Raw genomic sequence first — 24,916 nt, 5'->3', positions numbered from 1 at the left:
CATTGTGGAAAACTTTCAAGGAAAGGGCATGCTTGATGTTTTATCCGACAAAGTCGTTTTCGTTTGACGGCAACGATACAAAACAATGTATCCCTATAACAATTATGTTTCTCACATGACGGAACGTCGTCAGATTTGACAACCTTTCTGATGCCAAAATTAATGTTGATGAAAAGCTCTTCTTGATCGGCCTCTTTTGGCGTTGTTATGAAAGTCGAAATTTTGATTACTTTCAAGCACTCTGAAAAAAAAAAATTAAAGCGGTTTTTTATTGGCAATATTCACTGATGTAATCGTTCAAGTGCATGTATAATCGTTTCGTCATGATAGCGTTTTAAATTGTGAATCTAAGAACTTCGGTCTCAATTCATTCAATTTATTATTCCTCAAACTTCCGATACATGACATGACTTCCTAAATGCATTTTTATACATCATAATAATCTCATAATCCCTATATTTAAATAATACGTAATGCGAGCGCGAGCTATTTTTTTTTGGAAATTTCATGCATTTTGAGTCATGAAATTGAACATTCTGGGCAATGTTTGTGATCTTGAACAAGATGCGTATGTAACTGATCGAATAGGGACCTGTTAAGGACTGTTTGTAGGACTGGTAGCCATGGAGACGATATTATTTCAACAATCAAATAAAGCGAGCGCGAATCGCAAGCTGAAAATTTTGACATTCCGACCTATAAAAATTGACATTCTAAGCACAGTTTGTAACTATGTACGGATAGGTATATAACTAAACCATGCGAGCGCGGAGCGCGAGCGGAAAAAAAATTGAGATTCAGACCTAAAATCGGGTCACTCTATTCATGTTTTGAAAATCTTGAAAAGGATGGATAATTGGGTATCATACATTAATAATGTGAGCGCGAAGCGCGAGCAGAAAATTGTTGACATTCTAATCTGAAACTGGACAATTTAAGCATGTTTTAAATAAAGAACAAGCTGCTTTTCTTAATAAACATGCGTGCGTGTGTTTTAGATTTATACCTAGTTATTTGGGAATTCTAAATATTTTTTTTATCATAAAAATCAATACGAGCGCGAAGCGCGAGCTGAAATATTTGACATTCCGATCTGAAAAGGGGTAAATTTAAGTACTAATTCAACAAATTTTTTGGAAAATTGTGAAGTGGATTTTATGGATCGCACTTAATGAATGATGCGAGCGCGAAGCGTAAGCTGATATTTTTTTAATTATTATTTTGACCTAGGACCGGGACATTCTGAGGACATTTTTTCATCATATGACAATGATGATTATCTTCCTATTTCTCTCCCTAAGTGCGAGATATTTCAATCTGAAAAAAATACAATTTAATCATTACGAATTCATGAAAATGTTATTTTATATATCAATCTAATAAGCCTAATTTTGATATTAAGGCCTGAAAAATTGACATTTTAAGTACTTTGGTAATTATGAATAGGATGATTGGTTTATATATTAACAATTAATGCGAGCGCAAATCGAGATGTCATGAAATGGGGATTTTAAGTAGTTTGTTATAGAATTACTCATTATTATAGAGGTAAGTATAGAGATATACATTACTCACCAATCAAAATGGGAGTACGTAGCGCTGGCTGATGGGTTTTGACAATGAAACCTGAAAAAAGATATTTTGAGAACTTTATGGAATACACGAAGAGAACAGGTACTTGAAAAAATCTGAAAATGTCGATACTGAGACACAATAATACGGACATTTTACAGAGCACTTTTAGAAAATCAACAAAATGATGAAAAGTCGATGTCGGAGCTGAATTTTTTTGCATATTGACTTCAAAACTTGATATTTTAAGTTCCATATCGGACTATTGTCGAGCAAGAATCATAATGTATCTCATCAAACATGCAATGCGAACGCAAGTGAAAAGACATGAACGATTAAAAAAAAAAATCTATATTCCAAGTCTTCCCCCCACCTTATTTCATTCACTTGTCTTCCTCCTCTTTTTCTCCTTCTCTTTTTTCTCCTCTCTCTTCCCTTCTTTATCTTTTTCCTTACCCCCTTTTTTTGGGGCTCCACCAATAGGGGGCCCGGGCCCCCTGGATCCGCCTATGTAAATTTGACAAGGAAAAAAATTCACTGGAAAATGAAGGTCGTTTTGGTGCCCCCCAAAAATTGACAAGCTGAAAAATAAAGGTTTCAGCACAAGATAGATGTTGTTCATTTTAAATACATTTCTCATTTGTGACACGCCTTCCAAAATTCAAGGGGATGCTGCCTATGGAAAATAATACACGCAGCACCCCCTGGGAAAATCTTGCGGGTGCTCAGCACCCCCAGCTTCACAGGGCCATGTTTATTGTACCTCTTAATGCACATCATAAATTCCTCCTTCGATAATGTTTGAATTGGTGAGGGTTGAGGCCATGTCCATAAAATAGAGGAGCGACCGTCTCTTCCACAAAAAAAATCAAAGCGCCCTTTTTTAAATAACATCATCCCTTTCTCTCTTTGATCGTTTCTTCATTGATTCAACATTGATAAGTTTTGGGTGAATCAAGAGGATTAGGTCCTACCTTGATTAGATCTATCAGGAAACATCATTTTATAAGACATATCTCAACTTCAAGTCAACTTGTTGCATGGTTGAACGAAAAGTTAATATAGAGGGTCAACGTTTTAAGCTATATTACGAAGAAAATTACTTAATTTCAAGAGGAAAAAATCAATTCGTTGTACAATTTCATACAATAAGCAAATTATAGTTGATATTGCAAGTGATGTTTTTCATATGAATTTCTATTGATTTACCGCTCCAACTTATATTAACTTCACGCTGACTCACTGAATGTACTTGAGATGAAAGTAAATTGACGATCGTTCTGAATAGAAATAGCAATGCCGGGACTAGGTTTCTCAATAACCTTACGTTTCCCCTCGTTCTGGTACAGCGAACGAATCTTAGATTCCTAATAAAGACGTAAGATAATGTGAAGTAAGTTCTATGAATAAAGGCCCAAGCTCGTTGTGTGCAAAGTTGATTGCAGAAGTAAACAATCAGGTGCGCCTACACCATTCCCTTGGTTACCGCGACCCGATTGGATAAAAGTTTTCACTCTGCGCAGATGTCATTGTGATGTCACGTCAGAAAGATCGTTGACTCATCACGGGTTGAGCCTTACCCTCGTCGGGCACAATCACTGATCTCAATGTATTCAAGAAAATTCTAAAAACACATCTTTTCTGTTAATGCCTGCTTGCCAGCATTGGTCTTTCAATGTTCTATAATTTTCATTCGCATTCAAATCTATAATAAATTATGTTAATGTTTTGTTTCACTGTAAAAACATTATGTAATGCGCTTTGTACCTTTCTAAAAAAACAAAAAAACAACGAGCTTTAGAAACATTATTAAATATCATTATCATTAATTTGTAGCAGTAGTAGTGGTAGTAGTAGTACTGCTATTAAGGCGCACCACAGTACTTGGAATCTTTAATCATCAAATAAATCAAATCATCCAATCAATTGAATGCCTATATGTACACCGCGCGAGTTAAAAAAAATGACACCTCACAAACCCCCAATTTGCAAATCCCTTTTCAATAAAATTAACTTGAGAATTGATATTATAAGTGTTTAATATGCAATTATAATGTTATCTATTGAATAGGTGTATCGCAGTGGATATATATTCAACCCTTGAAGGATTCGGATTCATTAATTGCTGTTATACCTTACTTTGGCGCAAATCAAAAGTTGCATCACTGCAAAGAATACCTACTGGTTATCCAAGCGTCAACACATACGACATAAATATGGTATCAAATATAAATTATCATGTGTTCATGATATATTTTTTCCTTTTTTTTTTACTATTACAGACCAGTCCTAGTCTGCAGGCACAGACCCTGATTGGAACTTTGATCAACAAGTGTGTCTCCACGCAAAGACTAACACATACAAAACTTGCCGTTTCAATTCAGGAGGGCCTTCAGTACACAAGGCATGAGTAGGCTGCAACTCAGACCCTTAACTCAAGTGAAGGGTTTGCACAGCAGACTAGACCAGTTCTGGGTACATGACTGTACAGCTTGGGCACCGTAAAACAAGGTTAACGGTTAATCGCTAAATGAAATGGCCTATCGCTTTGCTCGATGGACTAAGAACCAATGAGAAGTGATTTTTTTTCAAATTTGGGATTAATAGCAAATCTTTGTGACATGCATGGTGCCCAGGTGTATGCACTCTTCTTGTTTCGTCATTCATAGGATAGCGTTTCAAAGTCTGAAACTTAATAATTTCCCGCCATATATCATTCCTTGAAATTGATTATAGGGCCTACTTTGGAAGTCTGTATAAGAGTGCTAAAATGTGGCGAAATCAATTCAAAATACACTGAATTTGTTTTAATTTTGTATTTCAGTTTTTATTTTTGTACTACCCCTCAACAGTTGTATGATTTAGAAGAAAATGGAACACTAAAACACGATGTGAGAGGAAAACACTCAAAGTAGCTTCATAATGCAAGATCCCAGACATGTAGAACAGAAATGTGTATACAACATAGAGAACAGAACAAGATCAATGAAAATTTGCAGCGTACATTTTACAGTATTAATGTTTACCCATTTGTTCTATGAGTTGTTTAAAAATAGTTCAATCTCGGTTCCTATGATTAGCATACTATTAAAGAATTTAAAACCAAGAATACAATTTGCAATGGCATGTAGTGCTATAATTATTTAAATGTAGTGTATACGCAGCCATACCAATATCTCTAAGCAATATTATCATCGTGCTCAAATTTTGTTTTGCTAATTTTTCAACAATTACTTACAGAATACTTTGGCACACATGTTTTTTTATTCATACACACAGACACTTGGGTAGTCATTTGATTAGATTCTGTGCGATCTCATTTTGAAATCGTTACCACAACAAGCATATATCTTTAAAAAGGTTTGATTTTCTAGTAGAGTACGATACTGTGTGTAGCATAGAGCATATTATGTAGTACTGTATAAATATTCATTACAGAAAGCACTGCAATCATGGATCATGTGATTGATTCATTGAGTTGTGTTTGATTGGAATTCTTTCTGTAACAGGTCCACTGGAGGGACACATATGTGCAGGTTGCTATTTTCATACATACATGTACATAAAAAAGAAACTTTAAGGCTCTGTCACATCGTTCCGTGAAAGCCTTGTGTGCGACTTGCTGGTAACTATTTTTGCTTCCCGCATTTCACCCGCATTGATAGTGTCTTGGCAGTCTCGCACGTATCTCACATGCAGTTGCCTCCAGGAGCGCACCCAGGTCTGCTTTGCAAGCAGAAAAGTTTTGAACATGCTCAAAACTTTATTGTGGGTGAGTTGCGGCCAATCACCTTCAACCCATCCGCAACGCTTGCACGGAACGATGTGACAGAGCCTTTAGGCCCTTATATAGTTTCAAGTATTCTGTAAACAAGGCACATTGCTTCTGGGCACATAGTCATGATGATTAAGGTAAATACCATGGTAACAGGGGTCTACAGCCAATCTATTCAAGGTTCTAGGCAGAATAACCAGTCATAAGCGTTATGATATGGGTTCATGAACTGCAACTTAATTATTTGATTCAATCAACATGCCTGTGAAAAAAGTGCATGCGACAGCTGAATGATCATATGAAACCAAGATAACCAGACAGCAGTAAAATTATTCTCACTGAAAATAGTGTATAAATGCTGTTTCATGAAATTCAATTTGGCTTTAGATATATACCAGGGGAGCAGAACCAAGGCACTTGGGGGCTTAAGTCAACCGCTACACCCACTTTTTCTTCTGTAAGCATTAAAAAAATATGAAAATTATCATTATTAATTGGGATTATATTTTGACGTCCAGCCCCAACTTCCGGCTTATACCCTCCCCCCCCAAAAAAAAAAAAAATAGTTCCCTGGCCCCCGATACGCATGGTAAATTTTACATGTTGTCTACTGCAATTAGATGGTCCTTGTACAAAATAAGGAATTACAGAATTCAATAATCAATCATTTAGATTGTCACATAAATTGAAACAGGTCTGCCTACTCATTGTCATACTTTGACCAAAAAAAAAATGGATACAATGACTCAATAAGAATAATAGAAAGCATAATATTAACAAAAAGTTGCCAAACTGCATTTATAAACATTGATTTATACTTCCATTGCTTTGCTAATCGAGAGTGACAAAGAAAGTAAAACTGTTCCATGGCTTTGATGCCATAACACAGTTAAAAAAACATGCCAGCCAGATATGTAGAAGTCGGCCTACTTTGAAAACGACTATAGAATAATTATTGACAAAAACACCATTCATATGATAATAAAATACTGTGTTCATTGACCCTAAATGACATTTTACCTTGATCATGTGACCTATGACTTGTGCAAGATGATCAGTGATACTTGATTACCCTTATGTATATCCATAAACTTTCAAAGTTATGGCAATTCAACAAATACCCCAAACATGGCCAAAGTTCATTGACTTTAAATAACCTTTGATCTTGGTCATGTGACCTAAACTCAGGCAGGATGTTCAGTAACACTTGATTACCCTTATGTCCATGTTACACGAAGTAGGTCCATATACTTTCTAAGTTATGATGACCCATTAAATAACTTAACCTTGGTTAGGTTTTTTATGTTGATTCCCCCAACATGGTCTATTAAGTTCATTGATCCTAAATAACCTTTGACCAAGATTGTATGATCTGAAACTCAGGCAAAATGTTCTGTAATACTTGATTACCCTATTTCCAAGTTTCATGAACCAACTCCATATACTTTTTAAGAAATGATGACATTTCAAAGATTTCAATGCTGATGACATTACCGTCGCCATTGGAAAAAAAGCGGCACCTATAGTCTTGCTTTGCTATGCACGTGAGACAAAAATCACAGATGCAGGTGAAAAATGAGACCTTGCAGTTCAATTTTTTTTTAAAAGTCAAATCAATGTTTATCAATGCCTATAAAGAAAGCAAAGAAGTTATAGACAAGCTTGCATCCTCAAGATATTGGGCAGTTTTGTTCATCATCTGAATCATAGTCACTAGATGTCTCAGAGTCTCCAGCTTCATAATTTTCATCCAAGACTGGGTCTCTTAGAATAGCAAACAGTGTAGATGGAAGCTTCTGGCGATAAGGAATCCTATAGCTAAGGATAGACCTTGCAGCAAGCTCTTGAAGAGAATACACTTCTTCTGGACCCTTCAAGAGCTCATACACAATGCCCATTCCACGTGGGTCCAGTTGTAGGCGAGGTTCATCTCCATCCTCATCCTCAAAATCATCTTCATCATCAAAGTCATCTTCATTTTCTCTCATTTCCATGTTGATGTCATAGGGGGTTTCCCCTTTCTTGTTCTTTGCATCAGTAGGGCAGCCATGTCTTATCAGGAGCTTTGCAATATCTATAATCAGTTGTGGTGATAATGTTTGTGAGTACACCATCAGCGTGTGAATCATCGTGTTCCCATGACAGTCTAAATCAAGGGCACCTTCAACATGCAGAAGACTAGCAATCAACCGCTCGGAGAGGAAAGTGATGTACCTGCGTGTCCTGGAGGGATGAGGGGCACAGAAGAAGATATTTGGACAGAACTCTCTTCCCAGGTGAAGCAGAACATTGTGACAGACAGAAATAGTGGGGAACAGGATACCACTGCCAGTAGCTTCAGGCTTTGGAATCCTATCCCAAATGACATTGATTATCTCTATGATGGGTGTGAGAAACTGCTCCAAGATTTCAAGACTTTGATATTCATTAACTACATCAAACAGGATACGACCAAGGTTGCACATGATGTCTTTGACACTTTTCTCAAGATGATCAATGGGGACATCTTTTATGACATCAATGTACTTTCCTAACGTCTTGCATGTGCTGTTAATAAACTGAGTATCTCTGAAAATATCAAGGGTTTCTGCTCTAGGTATACTCATCCGCAGGTACATCAAAACAGTATTCAAATAAAGCAATCCTTTCCTTTCCAGATGAAGACATGCATCAAATATGAGAAACCCTTTAGCCCTTGTTTTCATCTTGAAAAGCAACTCATGTCCGTATTTTGCAAGTGGTCCATACAGTACCTTTGGCTTCAACTTCTCTGGAAGAACACGATCACCAACAAGGAAAGCATTAACTTTGGTTGCATGATTAGTTTTCTTCAATGCGTTCCAATCTGCCATTGTCTTGCACTCTTTTTGACTGAGGAAAGTTTCAAGATCTGATGTGAATTCGACAGGATCTGGATTGTCAGTGTCACTCTCCCTTTCCATCACAGCTTTTTCCAGTATTCTTGCTGCATCTTTATGTTTATCCTCCAGAGCCAATAAGTAACCCAGAATGTCCAATCCCCTAGCAAGCATAGACTTTTCCACTAGATCTTTACTGCCAAGGAAAGCAAAGACAGCGAGTCTCTTGTTCAATGCAGCTAAGTCAAGTGGATATAGTACATCATCATTCTTCTGGAATTTGGCTTTGTGCAACAGGAGGTTAAGGATAAGTTGTAATACAATCGTATCTGCTTTGGTATCAAAATGAGCCTCTAAACCATCTCCTTTGGCTTCTCCACTTGCTGGATTTTTAGCCCCTTCTACAGTCTTTTCTCCTTTCAGTGCACTGTCTGCTTCACTGATGCTTTGCATGAACATGCAAGCAAAGTGCAACGCAGTGTTCTTTTTGTCAGGTGCGGTAAGATGATGATCGGCTCCTATCTCAAGAAGATACTTCACAATTTCCAGCTTACCATGCAAACATGCCACCATCAATGCCGTCTGACCATGCTTATTTCTCTCATTCAAGTCAGACTTCCCATCCTGCTGCTTGATGAAATCCTGAACCATTGCCAGTGTGGCATCATCCTCAATGATCCTGACCAGATGACCCTCTCTTCTAGAACTGCTACTGTCTTTCACACTGGATGATGCTACAGGTCCAGTAGAAGCCATGACTAAACATGCATTACCTGGTGACCTTTCAGAAGCACAAAACTAGCAGTTCAACTCAGCATGCAGCACATCAATCATATCTGAAAAGAGGCAAAACAATACAGATATTAGTAAAATCATGCATGTGAAAAATCCAGCACATTGGCCTATATTCTGAAGTCAGGTTTAATTCAAACTCTGGTATAAGTATAAAGTTGTTGTTTAACTATGGATAGCCAATTGTGGCACAAATATCTAATGGTACAGGTTTTAATTTATCAGCTTATTTGACACTCAGATAATTTATAATTGTCTGAAAATAGTAAAGCCAAACAGTTTCATTCATTATTAAAAAGAGCACGACAAACATTAGAAATATACCATATAAACAAATGTTCAATATTTTCGGCTTCCAATAACTTTAGCACAGAGTTAGGCCATGGCCAAAGTTAAAGGGAAATCCTACCCAAATAAAAACTTGTTTTTAGAGGGAAAAGAAAAATCAGACAAGGTGAAAGTTTGAACAATATCGGACAATAAAAAAGTTATGAATTTTTAAAAGTTGTAAATATTGGTAATCATTATACCCGTGGAGACTTCAAATTGGCAGCATAGGTGATGTCTTAGAGATGTAAGGCAAGGACTACTCTTCCCTGTACTCCAATAAATAAAATGGCTAAAATGTCATTTCTCAAAAGTTTTACTTCAAATTATATTTTTCTTTCATGAGGATATCAAACAATATACTTCCTGGATTATATTTAGATTACTGCCCCAGGGAAATGGGTAGGCCTACTTAAGAGAAAACCACAAATCCCTGATAATTAGGTACATGGCCTATGGGAAAGTTGTCCTTGTCTCTTGTTATAATTGACTTACCCTGTTGACAATTTGAAATCTACATAGTCTTTAATAGGGGGTGTTGCAAGAAAATATTTGCAATCAATTGCAAATATTCTGTTACCATTTTACAATAGATAAATTTTAACTGCAGCAAATGAGATTAAATGCCTTGTTTCAAGAAGCAGATAAGCAATAAATTTCAAATTCGCAATTAATTTCAAGACTTATGATATATTTAGGGAACAAAAATAGACTAATCGTAAGTTTCTTGCAATGCTCCATTAGGGATAACTTTCTTATTGCTTGTCAATTTCCTTCAAACTTTCACCATTCTTTTTATCTCTATTTTTCTCCTTTCCACATGATATTATTTTATGACCAAGGCTGGATTCTCCTTTATATCGGACTTCAGAATACGGGTCGATGTCATCAATATCATTATCCATGCAGCATGTTAAGATGGATGAAATAGCTATTGGCATGGAAATGCAATAAATTAGCATAATGCAACTGTATATGAATGCTTACAAAGAAATCTTTGACGTGCTAGCTGGTTCATGTATGGCATGGGTCTGTAATTCACAAGGCCTAGGCTACAGCTAGCAAAATGGGCATGTCAAATGACAAAAATGTACCATTCTATATATGTATGTGCACATCAAATTATTATTTCGCGCACATTAAATAAAGTTTAAATTTCAAAAAAAAGAGCAAGTCATTATCATGAGCAGATTTGATACATGTACATGTAGTCTTGAGGCTTCCGTGGAAAGAGCCTGTTTGTAATGATGGCATGCAAGCAGTCCAGAACAGCAGCACTTAAGGAAATTCCACCGGATCCACCTGTATCATGGAACAGAGCTTCCTGGGAAGTTTATCCTGATAAGGGATGTTACACCTTAGAATAGTTCTGATAGCAATCTCCTGTAAAGTGAGTACAGTAGAAGACAGGAGACTGTAGAGCTCAGTAAGATCTGAAAGGTAGGAATCATCAAGACTAAAAGCCTCTTCCTGTGCAACATCAATAGGTCTCTTCCCTCTATTATTCCTCAAATTGTACGGACAGCCATACCTTAGAAATAGAAGAGATATGTCTTGAACCATCGGAATCTCTCCCGAGAACACAAGACCCATCAATGAATGCAGAAGGGTATCTCCATTGATATCAATATCTGAGGCACCTTCAACTTGGACTAAGTGGACAAGTACTTGCTTGAAACAGTGACAAGTGTTCCTGTTTTCCTCAAAGTCAAAGTAGTATCTAAAGTGCGCAACCATATCACAAAGTAACTTATGACAGACAGAGTTGGTGAGGTGTCTGTATGGATCCCTGAAGACTGAAGCTCTGTCTAACCTGCTCCATATGACTTTGATCATCTGGACAACTGGCCGAATCACACATTCCACACCTTGGACACTGCAAAGACTATTAGTGAAGGAATATAAGATCTTGGATAGATTGATTAGAATTTCCTGGATGTGGCTTTTAAGGTTTTTAACATTGACCTGCCTGATGACATCAATACAAAGCTCTAAAGACTGACAAAGTAGACTCACATATTGTGGAATAAACCTATGTAGGCTTGGAGAGCTTGTAGCTTGGCTGATGCTGTACCTCAATGACAAAAGGACCCTTCCAACAGGCAAACATCCTTTGCGTTCTAGACAAAGACATTTTGTGAACACCCTGAAGCCTGCATCCAGCGTATCCCACAGAAACAATAAGGAATATCCATAATCCACAAGACGTTCATAAATAAATTCTTCCTTCAGTGAATCGGGTAAGACACGATCCGCAACCAGCATACCTTCAACTCTCATTGCATATTTGTCACCATTAATCTTTCTGAGGTCATGGAGACTCCTGCATTCCGAGCGACCTAGACAATCTTCTAAATCAGATTTCTTGATATTGCCTTGCTCAGTGTGTGGATTATCATAGCACTTTTCTACTGCCATTGTAAATGCTTTGTACGCTTTCTCATACTCATCCTTCATCATGAACGACGATCCCATGATTTCTAACGCTGTTGTTTGCTCTGACTTTGGAATATATTCTCGATTTATGTAGTACAACACAGTTGATAGTTTCCTATGTAGCCCAGCAATATCTGCAGGCGTCAATCCATAATTGTTGACCTGAATCAAAGCACCGTACTGTAATATTAAAGTATCTATTATTCTAGCACTTCTCTTCTGCTTTTTAAACACAGTATATTGACAGTATTTTTCATCCAAGCAGTTCTTCATGATCAAACGGTTGTAAGTATCATCTTGGCTTTCCCGAGTCAAGAAGTCTTTGCAACTGCTCTCGGCTTCTGACACGTTGTCGAGAATAGGTTCCCAATCTTCCAAGTCTGTCTCGCTTTCTGTGTCACAGCATGGTCGACTTCGGCTAAGAAAGTGTAGAGCAGTATTTCCCTCTCTTATGCATCTCAAATTAGGATCTGCTCCTTTCTCTAACAGAAACTCCACAACTGCTTTGTTTCTATCAAGACAAGCTCTCATGAGAGCAGTTTGACCCTCCTCATTTCTCTGATCAATATTTATGTTTCCATGATTCCTATCAATAAAATCCCTGAAGTCTTGAAGATTATACATCTCTGTTGTCATGTATGTCACTAAGTTTATCTGGCAATCATTAACCCTTAGACATTGTTCACTACTTTCATTAAGAGGTTCCTCTCTAGATGCTGCCATACTTACTATAGATAGGACATCTGGACCTGTGGATGTTGGGCAGCTCTGCAAATCCCTCTGAAGTCTGCCACTCATATACCTGTTGATAGTAAATGGGAAGTTATGAGCTCTTCTAATGGTAAAATTTAATCACTGATAAAAATTGAGTGTTGAGCATAAGGGCGACCACACACCTTACGATTGGTCTGCGACCCGATTTTGGAATAAAACGTAGTAGAATTTGATGCTAATATTGAGACATGGAACATCTTACTGTGTAATGTTTTAAATCACCGTACGAATACCTATGTTCAAAACTGTGACTAAGCTATCATCCATCTTAGAATAAAAGCAAATTTTATACCTAGTCGTAATGATGTCATAGCAGTCGTACGATTAGCTACGACTTGAAACTAATTTGGCCTTTACTCCTAAATAAAGGCTTGCAATCTTTCATAATGGTTATATTAGTACTGGTATTCTTTCAATTAATTTTAACCTCAAATAAAATGATATGTTCATTCACATTTTCAGAAAATGAGCAAAATGCGATTTTGTTCCAAAATCGGATCGTGAACAGTCGTAAGGTGTGCGGTGGCCTTTACTGATAAGATATTACATGCAACGCTCCCACGGCGAGTAGATTATCAAGAGCCAAAATGTGAGCCCCATCCTCCAAAAAAGGTTAGCCTCCTAAGATGTTTGCCCCCCCTTCCCCATCCAGTAATGTGTGCCTGATACAAAATATTTTCATGTGTGAAGTTTGCCAAGTACATCCACCCGCATCATTATGATGTTAGTATTGACACTAGAGGGTGTACTCTCCAGATGGCTTGGCTCCTGCCATCTATCAGGGGTGTGAGTGGTCACAGATCTGAAAAAAAGCTGAAAGGGGGTTGAAAAATTCTGAAATTGAAAGAGCTCTCATACTTTTTGTACAGAGGAAAGCCAAAAAATAAGCTGAAAATCAAAACAAAAAAAATATGAAATCAGCTAAAAATCTGAACTCTCACACCCCTGATCTACAGAAAAACACCATGTTGCGTGCAAATTTTTTTTAAATGGAATTACTTTTTATTTTATGAGGATTACCAACTTAACTGATGTTGGGGTCAGAGGCAGGGAGGAAAATACCAATAGGACATACATTCACTTTGAAACCAATTTATTTTCTTTTTTCAACAAAATTCAGCATAACTTGAGAGGTGAGATATCCCCTGGATGGAAAGAGGGTGGGGGATTTATTTGTGAGTGTCCCAAATCTTATATATATCTAGTTTCTTGCCTTTAACCAATCTCAGTCACATATTTACTGTTATATCACTCATATGAATATTCATGAATATTCTAGATAAACGATGGGTCAATTTGTGATCATGTGACAAAGTATAATGTCAATAGGAAACACATCGCTACAAATACATGTAGCTCCGTATAGTTTTCTTGTAGCTTGGTATATTTTTTTATATACTTTCATGGGCAGAACTGCGCATGCTCATGCTCGATATTTTCTCTCAACGTTGAACTGCACATGCTCCGATCCCCGACTTGACCAAAACCAGATCATCATCCGCGAAAAATAAATAAAGTCAAATACATGCTCTCGCTCAAACTACTTACCGACAATCTGAAAAAACAGTATGGAATTGGGTCTAGATTATCATGCAAAAAATATAATTGCGACGGCCATTCATACAGGATCTTTAAATTTGGAACAAACATGCCTAACAATTTTCAGTGTTATGCTTGTTTGATTTTTCTCTCTTTATTCAAATCAACTTTTTCTTGGGGTGGACTTGTCCTTGGGTGGCCTGGGGTGATTGAGGTTTTCCATGGTTCGTAACAGGGGTTTGCCTTCTCCAATGACGGAATTGCCTCATGTACTATTTTTTTGCATGATAAATCAAGTGCGTAGCTTAGGACCCCTTCTACATGTACATCAGGCCGCGATATCAAGAGGTGTTTGGAAAACACAGAGGGATTTTCGTATTTAGTGAGTTTTGTGATATTTTCTAATCTTGGTTAATGATTTTTAGAAGGTTTGCCACAAATAAGTGAAAGATAAAATTGTTCAAATATTAATTGGCATACCTAGGCCTACCTGTTATCGTTTGTATTGTAAACAAACATGCGTAGCTTTAAAGTTTACTTCTACTTTTACGACGATACTCAGCAGGATCCATAGGTCAGGATGTAGTGCTAAGGAAATATCTTGGGTGCTGATCTGCAGTGCATACTTGTTGGTGCTTTTAAAACATTGTGCTGTTTGTGCAAGTAAAAATATAGTTCCTTGGTTTAGATGTTGGTTGGAAGCGCCCCCCTGAAGGCCTCCAATGAAGGGGCATCAAGGATGGTTTTGGGAAGCGCATTCTACGCAGTCACTGTCCTGGGAAAATAGGAGTTCTGGTATAGTTGGGTGCGGCATGGAATAGCCAACAACTTCTTTGGATGATATTGCCGAGTATTGCTGGCAATCATAGGAGCTGTGTAGTGGTCTGCATTGATTGCTACCATCCTGTGTTGAATTTTGTACATGAGGTAGAGGCTTGCAGCATTTCTCCTCCTCTCCAGGCTCTCCCATTTAAGTTGTTGGGTCATGGCAGAGACGCTGTCCATACGATGGTATCTCTGGAGGGTAAATCTTGCTGCTCGTCTTTGTACTGCTTCCATTTGTGAGATGTGCTTGTTTGTGTGAGGGTTCCAGATTGAGCTACAGTATTCCAGGTGTGGTCTAACAAGACTGAAGTAGGCTTGTTGACGGATCTTTTGGGTGGTTCTACGGAGGTTCCTGCTGACAAGTCCTAGGAGTCGATTTGCTCGTGATGTGATGTTGTTTATATGATTATTCCAGGACATGTTTGATGAGAAGGTCAGGCCAAGATACCGGAGATCTGAAACTGATGCAAGGGGAGTATTTCCAAGTGTGTACATTGTGGTGATGGCTTTCCGACGAAGAGAAAATGAGATATGATAGCATTTCTCTGTGTTGAATTTCATCTGCCATGTATTAGCCCACAAATGTAGCTGGTTGAGATCTTGTTATGGAGTAAGGCAGTCGGTTTCATCAGAGATTTGACGGTAAAGTAGGCAGTCGTCAGCAAAGAGCCGGATGTTAGAAGAGATCCCATCTACTATATCATTGATGAAAGAGATAAACAGTAGTGGCCCGAGGACAGTGCCTTGTGGTACCCCAGAGGTGACTGGTACCCATTCCGAAGACTCTCCATCCACAACAACATGCTGCAACCTTTCAGTAAGAAAAACCCTGATCCATCTTAGCAGATTGTCACGGATCCCATAGTGATGAAGTTTACGAAGGAGGCGTTCGTGGGGTACACGGTGTGGCTGCCGCCCTTTATCCCAGATAAACGGACAGAGTTTCGGCTAAATACTCTCACTCCAAAAGAAATGTATTCACAGACTTTAGTGTGGCTTATGTGGAACTTTAATTATCCGTCATCCCACGGTCCAAAATCCGAGTTAAAATACAATTGGAGGCTATAAGACAATACACTTGGTTGCAATCAATACGAGAAATATCTTGACGGTCAACTGGAGTTCGTAGTAAAGACATAGAAGAGAGAACTCCAGTTGACCGTCAAGATATTTCTCGTATTGATTGCAACCAAGTGTATTGTCTTATAGCCTCCAATTGTATTTTAACTCGGATTTTGGACCGTGGGATGACGGATAATTAAAGTTCCACATAAGCCACACTAAAGTCTGTGAATACATTTCTTTTGGAGTGAGAGTATTTAGCCGAAACTCCGTCCGTTTATCTGGGATAAAGGGCGGCAGCCACAATAAAATACAAGTGCTTAAAGCAGTTCGTGACAGACACCAGCAGTCCTGGCTTTTAGGAGAAACTGAGAGGGAAGATGTCGGCTATAGAAGAGTCTAACTTTAGTAGAAGAGATACGTGAAGATAGATCTCCTCGAAGTGAGATAAGTGTTCACAGTATGAAGAGTAGAACTAGCCAAGTGGCTAAGAGTCATGCAAGTTCTCTTCAGTCAGTGAAGAGTGAGAGACTGTCCATCAAGAAACATGAAGCCTCTCTTAAGGTTAAGCAGTCATTTGAAGATGACCATCTTAAACTGTTGCAGCAAGAAACAGAAGTCGAACAACTTTTTAGAAAGCGACGGATAGCTCTTCAACAGCAACTAGATAAGGAAGAAGCTACCTTCAAACGGCAACAGAAGGAGATTGCAATGAGAAAGGATCGCCTAGCTAGACGCGAGCGTTTAGCTCAATTGACTGCCATAAAGCAAGTATTAGAGGAATTTGAAGATGAAGAATTGGGCGAAAGTGATTCAGAGATTTCATTTAGAGGAATGAGAAAGGAAGAGAAGAGTGAGGGAATGCAGAGATTCTTTGATTCCCAAGAAAAGATCTACCCCCATCAGTCAGAAAAGACAGGGTTCATCAGAAAACCGAGGCAGTATCTGATCTCAGTAACCCATGGGTGCCAGCTGGGTTGGACAGTTTAGTATCATCGTTAGAAGCTTGTGTAGCCCAAATCACCCGCATTGCTATTGGACAAAGTGAAGTAAGTAACCAGTTGGCAGCAACTAGCCAACTACCAAATATCGATGTTCCAATGTTTAGTGGTGAACCGATGAATTATCCTTTGTGGAAGAATGCATTTGATTGCATGGTGGATGCTAAGCCAATCAGTGACTCTAATAAATTGAACTACTTGAACACCTACGTTTGTGGAAAAGCTAAAGAAATTGTTGAAAACTATTTGTTATTAGGAGAGGACGATGGTTATCAGAAGGCTCGTGCGGAAATTGATAGGAGGTTTGGCAACCCAAGTGCTCTCAGTGTTGCTTACACCAGAAAGCTCTGTTTGTGGCCACGTATTGAAAGTAAAGATGCAAGTGGATTGAGAGACTTTTCCGACTTCTTGCAGAAGGTCTTGTCAGCCAAGACGAAGGTCAAGAATCTAGGAATCCTGGACTTTCCCCAAGAGAATGTAAAGCTCGTAGCAAAGTTGCCAGAGTACTTGGAAGATGAATGGCGAGAGGAAATTGATAGATGGCGCGAAACTAATAGCCCCCAAAGTTATCCATCGTTCTCGTGTTTCGTTGGTTTTGTGAAGAAAGCAGCTGACAGAGCGAACATTCCTGAGTTGGAACCTTTAAAGGACAAGTCCACCCCAACAAAAAGTTGATTTGAATAAAAAGAGAAAAATCCAACAAGCACAACACTGAAAATTTCATCAAAATCGGATGTAAAATAAGAAAGTTATGACATTTTAAAGTTTCGCTTAATTTCACAAAACAGTTATATGCACATCCTGGTCGGTATGCAAATTGGCAGACTGATGACGTCACCCACTCACTATTTCTTTTGTATTTTATTATATGAAATATGAAACATTCTAATTTTCTCCTCCTTGTCAAGTGAAACAAAGTTTCATCTCTCCCTGAACATGTGGAATTACCATTGTTTGATACTATATGGTTCAGTCAAGTTGGTCCTTATTGTCAAATCTATAAAAAATGAAATATTGTATAATTCAAACAATAAAAAACAAAAGAAATAGTGAGTGATGGACATCATGGACTGACTCACCTAGTTGTGCATATCACTGTTTTGTGAAAAATAAGCGAAACTTTAAAATGTCATAACTTTCTTATTTTACATCCGATTTTGATAAAATTTTCAGCACTATGCTAGTTTGATTTTTCTCTATTTATTCAAGTCAGCATTTGCCTGGGGTGGACTTGACCTTTAAGGTTAAACCTATCAAGGCGATCTCCAAATGGAAATGCACGGATCTTTTGCATCTCTGGGCTGGAGGATGAAAGCTCCATATGTCCTTTCTGTGATGGAAGCCATCACCTCGAATCATGTTCTAGTTTCTTGATGAAATCTATTGAAGAGAGGAAATTATTCTTTTTGAAAAGAAAGTTGTGTTTTGGTTGCGCTCTTACAGATCAACATCGTGGTAAAGAATGTAGAAACAAGAGTGTAGAATCTGTGGAGGTAGACACCTTACATGTCTACATGAAGATAGGTCAAAGAAGACAGAAGACCAGGGAATTCCCAATCAAGGAGCCAACAACACAAAATGAACATTTGATTTGATTTGATGTAATTCGTTGTTTTCCACTTTCTTATCTCTTTCAATCTCTTCTCTCCCTTTTCTTGTTTCCTTTCCATTATTAGTCTAATCATTTCGCTAGAGTTGTCATTTCAGTTTTTCATATGGTTTCGATCTTTCCTGCTTTTCTAGTTTTATTGTTCACATTCTAGTCTTTATCTTCTTTCTAGTTTTATAGCTCTCTTTACTTCCAGTTTTTCTGTACATATGCATTAGTAATTGATTTGATTTCTTTTGTTTGTTGAATCTGCTGGCATGCATGCAGTTACAGTATATGATTTTATACTTAATGCTTAATGGCTAATATTTCTTAGTGTATCCAAAGTAGTTTAAGAAGATATGTCTTAATTTTGTTGTGCCTGACAGCAACGGGATTGGAATGTTATGGTTCACATTTTTTTTTATTAAGTTCAATAATGATAGGTGATCAGTTAAAGTATCTTACATGTATATATACGATTTTGAGTTTATTGGTTGATTTTAGATATTCAGACATAATTGATGTTGTGTGTGTTTAAGTTAAGTAACTGATGGCAATCAGTTAAAGGAGCCATGTCACTGCAGCAGTGTGCAGTGAGATATATGTAATTTCTAGGCTGTTTACATTTCTTGTTATATGTTGTTTTAATTGAATTTCCACTTTCCTAGATGTTTCATTTCTGCATTTCTGCGTCTTTTTCTTAATCCTTTTCTACATAAAGTCCCATAGGGCAGGTTATGTGTTAATGTATAGGCATAGAGAAAGCCAAGCCAAAGAGCAAACTGTAGGTCCACCCTACATTGTTCCGATTTGAATATCTTAATCAAGTTCATTGTCTGGTTTTCTGTTAAGACATGGTCAGAGTACCAGCAACTCTAATTGGGAAACAATAACTTAAGAACATAGCAAAAGAATGATCTATGTTGGTTCAGTTTCTGCATGCTTTATATAGAGAGAAAAAGCTTTCAGCTATCAGTTTTATCAAAGTTTTCAGAGAGAGCGACAGAGATTCAGAGAAAGAGATAGAACTCCTAAGTTGTGCTTTTGACAAGCTTCTCATCTAGATTTTACAAGTGTGCTATATAAGGTGTAATCTGCTTAAAGCCTCCAATTGTATTGACTTTGAAACTCCGCATTGGTTACCAAGGGTAAAGTGCGGCAGTCACACACGGTCAAAGGCTTTGGAGAAGTCCAATGCAATCGCATCAACCTGTTCTTTCTTGTCGAGTGAGTGTGCAATATCAGCTGGGTCTCACAAGAATGGCCAGGTCGAAAGCCATGTTGAACATCGTTGAGAATATTATTCATGTCATAGTGATCCATGATGTTGCTAAAGATCACATGTTCAAGCAATTTACTGCAGATGGATGTGATTGATACCGGGCGATAGTTGGAGGCCTTGCTCTTGTCTCCTTTCTTGAAAACTGGTGATATATGTTTGCAAGACGCCAATCGGAGGGTACCATTCCTGTGTCAAGGGATTGCTGAAAAATATAGGTCAGGATCGGTGCAATTTCCTCAGCATAGTACTTCATGATCCTTCCTGGTAAGCCATCTGGACCTGTAGCTTTGCTAACATTTATATCTTTCAATAACTTGACAATGCCATCTACAGAGATGTCGATCCCTTCCATTATAGGGAACGCAGGATGGCTAAGCCTAAGATCTGGGATGTGCAAGTTATCCTCAACTGTAAAGACTGATTGGAACTGGTCATTCAGCACTGTTGCTTTCCCTTTACTGTCTGATATAAGCTTCTGGCCACTTTGAAGGGATCCAATTCCAGTTGACTCTTGCTTTCTGGATTTGATGAACTTCCAGAATGCTTTGTTGCTCTTATCCGCTGGGGAGAACATCATATTTTGGAAAGTCCAATAGTTGTGACGAAGTTGAGACCTCAACTCTTCCTGGTAATTCTTGTACCTTAGCCAATCATCATGTTTTTTTTATCCTTTGGCTTTGTTGTACAACCTTTGCTTTTTCCTGATCCCCCTCTTCATGGCATTTGTGATCCAGGGACTGGTTTCCTTCCTCCCAGACAACTTTGTTGGGATATACTTTTCCATCAGGTTTCCAATCACCGATTTGAAATCATTCCAATTCTGCTGTACAGTTCTGGATACTGGGTTGTTGCTGACAAAAAGCTTGAAAAGATGTTTAGAATCTACATGTACAACTATAGTGCAAGCCAAGGTCCCCCAAATCATATTGACCATTTGTAATGTACCATTGTATAATTTGAACCGAATTGATCTAATAAATACAATTACAAAAAAGATAAAATAATGATTAAAACCTTAAATTAAAGGGCAAAATCGTGATATAGGCCCCGCTCGAGAAAAACTTGTAATCGATCATACCTCAATATTTAGGTTGCTAACTTCAGCTCACTATATATACTCGTGATATAGGCCCCGCTGCTGTGTTGAATGGCTCAGAATGTCCGTTCGCGGGGCCTGTTTCACGAGTATAATACTATAATCGTTATATAGGCCCCGCACTACCGCACTTCAGGCACTCCAACACAGTAGCGGGGCCTATATCACGAGTATATTATTAAGCTTGCATCCTAAGATAATCGCGAAACTGGCCCCGTCCAATGCGCTTTTCCCAACATTCGCACGTGTGTGGGGCTCGGATGACGGCTATTAGTATACTCGTTATCGAGGCCCCTTGCACTGTTATATCATGGAAAATAACGTGGTTGTGGGGCTTGTTTCCCCGGCCGGTGAGAATTATCATGGGCGGCGCTGGAGTGGGGGGGGGGGGGGGAGGGCCTCCAATTTATTTTCCAAATAAACAAGGAGAGAGAATAATAAAATGTGTATGTATGTACTTCTTCAGAAATTTATTTGTCAATTTACTTCATACAAATATAGTTATTAACTTATTTATCAATCTATTTCTATTGATTAATTAATGTATTTTATTCATCATTTAATTTATTTTTTTTCAGTTTATTTTTCTTTTGTGATATAGAGAGTCAGAGGTATCATTTTTTTCAATCTATTTTAATTGATTAATTAATCATTTAATTTATTTGTTTTCAGTTTTTTTTTCTTTTGTGATATAGAGAGCTAGTAAGAGGTATCATTCGTTTTTAATTATTTCTATGTGTGGAAGTTCATTTATTTCAGTCTATTTTAATTGATTAATTAATGTATTTATATTGATTAATTAATGTTTTTATATTTATTCATTAATCATTTAATTTATTTGTTTTCAGTTTTTTTGTCTTTTGTGATGTAGAGAGTCAGAGGTATCATTCGTTTTTAATTATTTTTATGTGTGGAAGTTCATTTATTTATCATTCTATTTTAATTGATTAATTAATATATTTATATTTATTCATTAATCATTTAATTTATTTGTTTTCAGTTTTTTTGTCTTTTGTGATGTAGAGAGTCAGAGGTATCATTCGTTTTTAATTATTTCTATGTGTGGAAGTTCATTTATTTCAGTCTATTTTAATTGATTAATTAATGTATTTATATTGATTAATTAATGTTTTTATATTTATTCATTAATCATTTAATTTATTTGTTTTCAGTTTTTTTGTCTTTTGTGATGTAGAGAGTCAGAGGTATCATTCGTTTTTAATTATTTTTATGTGTGGAAGTTCATTTATTTATCATTCTATTTTAATTGATTAATTAATATATTTATATTTATTCATTAATCATTTAATTTATTTGTATTAATATTTTTCCTTTTGTGATATAGAGAGCCAGAGGTATCATTCGTTTTTAATTCTTTTTATGTGTGAAAGTTCATTTATTTATTTATTATCTATATATTCATTTATTATATATATATTTTTTTGTTATCTGAGAGGCGTGCGTAGGCCTAGGTCTTATGTTGATACAGGCTCGTACATTTCATTTATTTTTATTCATTCTGTAAGTTCTTGTGGATATACAAAATGATGACGGCAGTCATTGTAAAGCTCAGAATATCTACTCTTTCACCTGGTATCCGCAGAAGATTCCTCGATCATTCAGGCATGAATGACTTTAACAATTTGAAGAAAGTATAGTTATACAATCTAAATTTAAAAATAATCGTTTACCTTTTTTTAATTAGTCGTAGTTGAAGGGTGTTATAACCTTATTTTTCGTTACATAAAGGGGATTTATATTTTATTTAAAGGTCAAGTTCACCCCAGAAAAATGTTGATTTGAATAAATAGAGAAAAATCAAACTCGCATATCGCTGGAAATTTCATCAAAATTGGATGTAAAAGGAGAAAGTTGTGATATTTTAAAGTTTCGCTTATTTTTTTTACAAAACAGTGATATGCACAACTCATTTGCTTGCAAATGATACAGTTGATGATGTCCCTCGCTATTTCTTTTGTTTTTTTATTGTTTGAATTATACAATATTTCAATTTTCACAGATTTTACAATAAGGGCCAACGTGACTGAACCATATATTCCACATGTTCGGGGAGGAATTAATCATTGTTTCACTTGACAATGAGGAGAAAATTGGAAAACATATTTCATAAATAAAATACTTAAGAAATAGTGAGTGGGTGGCGTCATCAGTTTCTTCATTTGCATACCGACCTGGATGTGCATATATAACTATTATTTTGAATTAAACTAAACTTCAAAATGTTATAAGTTTCTTATTTTGCATCCGATTTTTATGAAATTTTCTGCGTTATGATCGTTCGATTTTCCTTTTTTTATTCAAATCAAATTTTTTGGGGTGGACTTGTCCTTTAAATTAATTTTTTTTATTCATGTATTTGTTTGTATTAAACTTTTTGTTTTATTTGATGTTAGACCAACAATTATCGTTAATTTCTCTTTTTTGTGTATGGATTTGATCTCTCTCTCTCTATACCGTATATTATTATATATATAACAAACTATATTTTGTTACCTTATAATACCACTGAAACCAATACGTGAAACGTTTATATATATATATATATATAGAGAGAGAGAGAGAGAGAGAGAGAGAGAGAGAGAGAGGGCCTAATACATTACTATTTCAAGTTCTCCTTCGTATTGCTTCACTTATTCATTTCCTGGTTTATTCGTTCATGTTTGTGCTGTTTTGGGAAAAAACTGTTGTCTATTAATTGACACGATAGGCATACCCCGAGAGGGGGCAGTATACCCTGACCGTGACGTAAAGTTGATGATAATTAAAGCAGAAACTAGAAAAAATATGCTTAAAGGTTTGCTGAAAATATATTTTTTTAATTGCCACGCATTTTGGTTAAGAAGTTCGCTATTCTCTTATCAAATATTTCCATTCTCACACTTTAATTAGTGTTTATTATATTAAATTGTATTCTACTCATTAATGTAATGAATGACTTGCTAAGATCAATTGTAATGTCACTTTCACCTGCCCAGTAACCTGCACAATCAAGGTACTAATGGATAATTTGTTTTTCTGTTCCAATCGTGAAGAAGCGAAAACGAAAATCAGCCCCTTAGTTTGGGGTTTTTGAAAACACAAAAACGAAATCACAACGAGAATAACGTGTTGTGATTTGGTTTTTGTATATAAAAAAACAGAAAAATTAAATTAGAAAAACTTTTGTGCTATCTGATTTCTCATTCTAAATTTGTGTTTTTATATATATATAAAAAAACCATATCAGAACATGCCACGATTCGTGACCTCACTGTCAACTAAGTATATGTATGATGCAACTGCATGAAAAACAGCGCCTATAGAATTGTGGGATGTCGCCTAGCAACAGGATACTATGTTAGTGGTAATTAAACTACATGTAAATCGATGTAAAATATTGATATTTACAGATGAATCCAACATGACCAAGCAATATCATTTTGGTTATATATCCTAAATATAATGCTAATCAAATAAAGCTAATTTCTTACCCTCCAGAAACTATTAGACGAAACTGACAAGGTAAAAAATGTCACTTAAACACAACAGTCATATCATTTCGTCTTCAAGAAATATAATTTTACAAACAAAGAAGTTTTAATATGAAGCATGATCTGATTATTAAATCAAGAACTATGTACATCTCAAATATAGAGAGAAAAAAAATATCCACGCAAATCATGTTCGATAAACGATCAAGCAGGGCACTGGGAACGATTTCTAGTAGGGGGTGCTGTGGGTTTTGTTTAAAAAATGGCAAAAAATAAGAAAAAAAATTACACTCCAAGATGATGGGGATTTTGGTAAAAATTATTGCTCCCAAATAAAAAAGAATTACAATCGATTATAGACCTATAATTTTATGCTCCCATCAATTCAAAGAATACAACGGTTCAAGGAAAACGTCAATATTATACTAAAATCATTTAAAATGCATTATTATCCTTTGTAATGGATCAAATTCAACAAGGAAAGTTAAATGTTGA

General features: G+C 36.6%; 3 protein-coding genes across 3 annotated transcripts; 1 reads left to right on the top strand and 2 right to left on the bottom strand.

Moving 5' to 3' along the window:
• Positions 1–4,371: 4,371 nt before the first annotated feature.
• LOC129276387 (protein fem-1 homolog B-like) lies at positions 4,372–12,567 on the bottom strand. Its single transcript, XM_054912763.2, has 2 exons — positions 12,490–12,567; positions 4,372–9,041 (listed from the first exon to the last, which is right to left on the bottom strand). Exon 2 carries the CDS (start codon positions 8,959–8,961, stop codon positions 7,018–7,020), a length of 1,944 nt encoding a protein of 647 aa, XP_054768738.2. The 5' UTR covers positions 8,962–9,041; positions 12,490–12,567; the 3' UTR covers positions 4,372–7,017.
• Positions 10,603–12,483, bottom strand: LOC129276829 (protein fem-1 homolog B-like). The gene has a single exon (XM_054913233.2). The coding sequence runs from the start codon at positions 12,481–12,483 to the stop codon at positions 10,603–10,605; it is 1,881 nt and encodes a 626-aa protein (XP_054769208.2).
• A 4,547-nt stretch (positions 12,568–17,114) lies between the features above and the next one.
• Positions 17,115–17,636, top strand: LOC135156608 (uncharacterized). The gene has a single exon (XM_064109189.1). It carries the CDS (start codon positions 17,115–17,117, stop codon positions 17,634–17,636), a length of 522 nt encoding a protein of 173 aa, XP_063965259.1.
• The last annotated feature ends 7,280 nt before the right edge of the window (positions 17,637–24,916 follow it).

The sequence above is a fragment of the Lytechinus pictus genome, chromosome 14 (assembly GCF_037042905.1).
Source record: "Lytechinus pictus isolate F3 Inbred chromosome 14, Lp3.0, whole genome shotgun sequence".
NCBI classification, from domain to species: Eukaryota; Metazoa; Echinodermata; class Echinoidea; order Temnopleuroida; family Toxopneustidae; genus Lytechinus; species Lytechinus pictus.
This window is presented reverse-complemented; position numbering and strand designations above follow the sequence as displayed.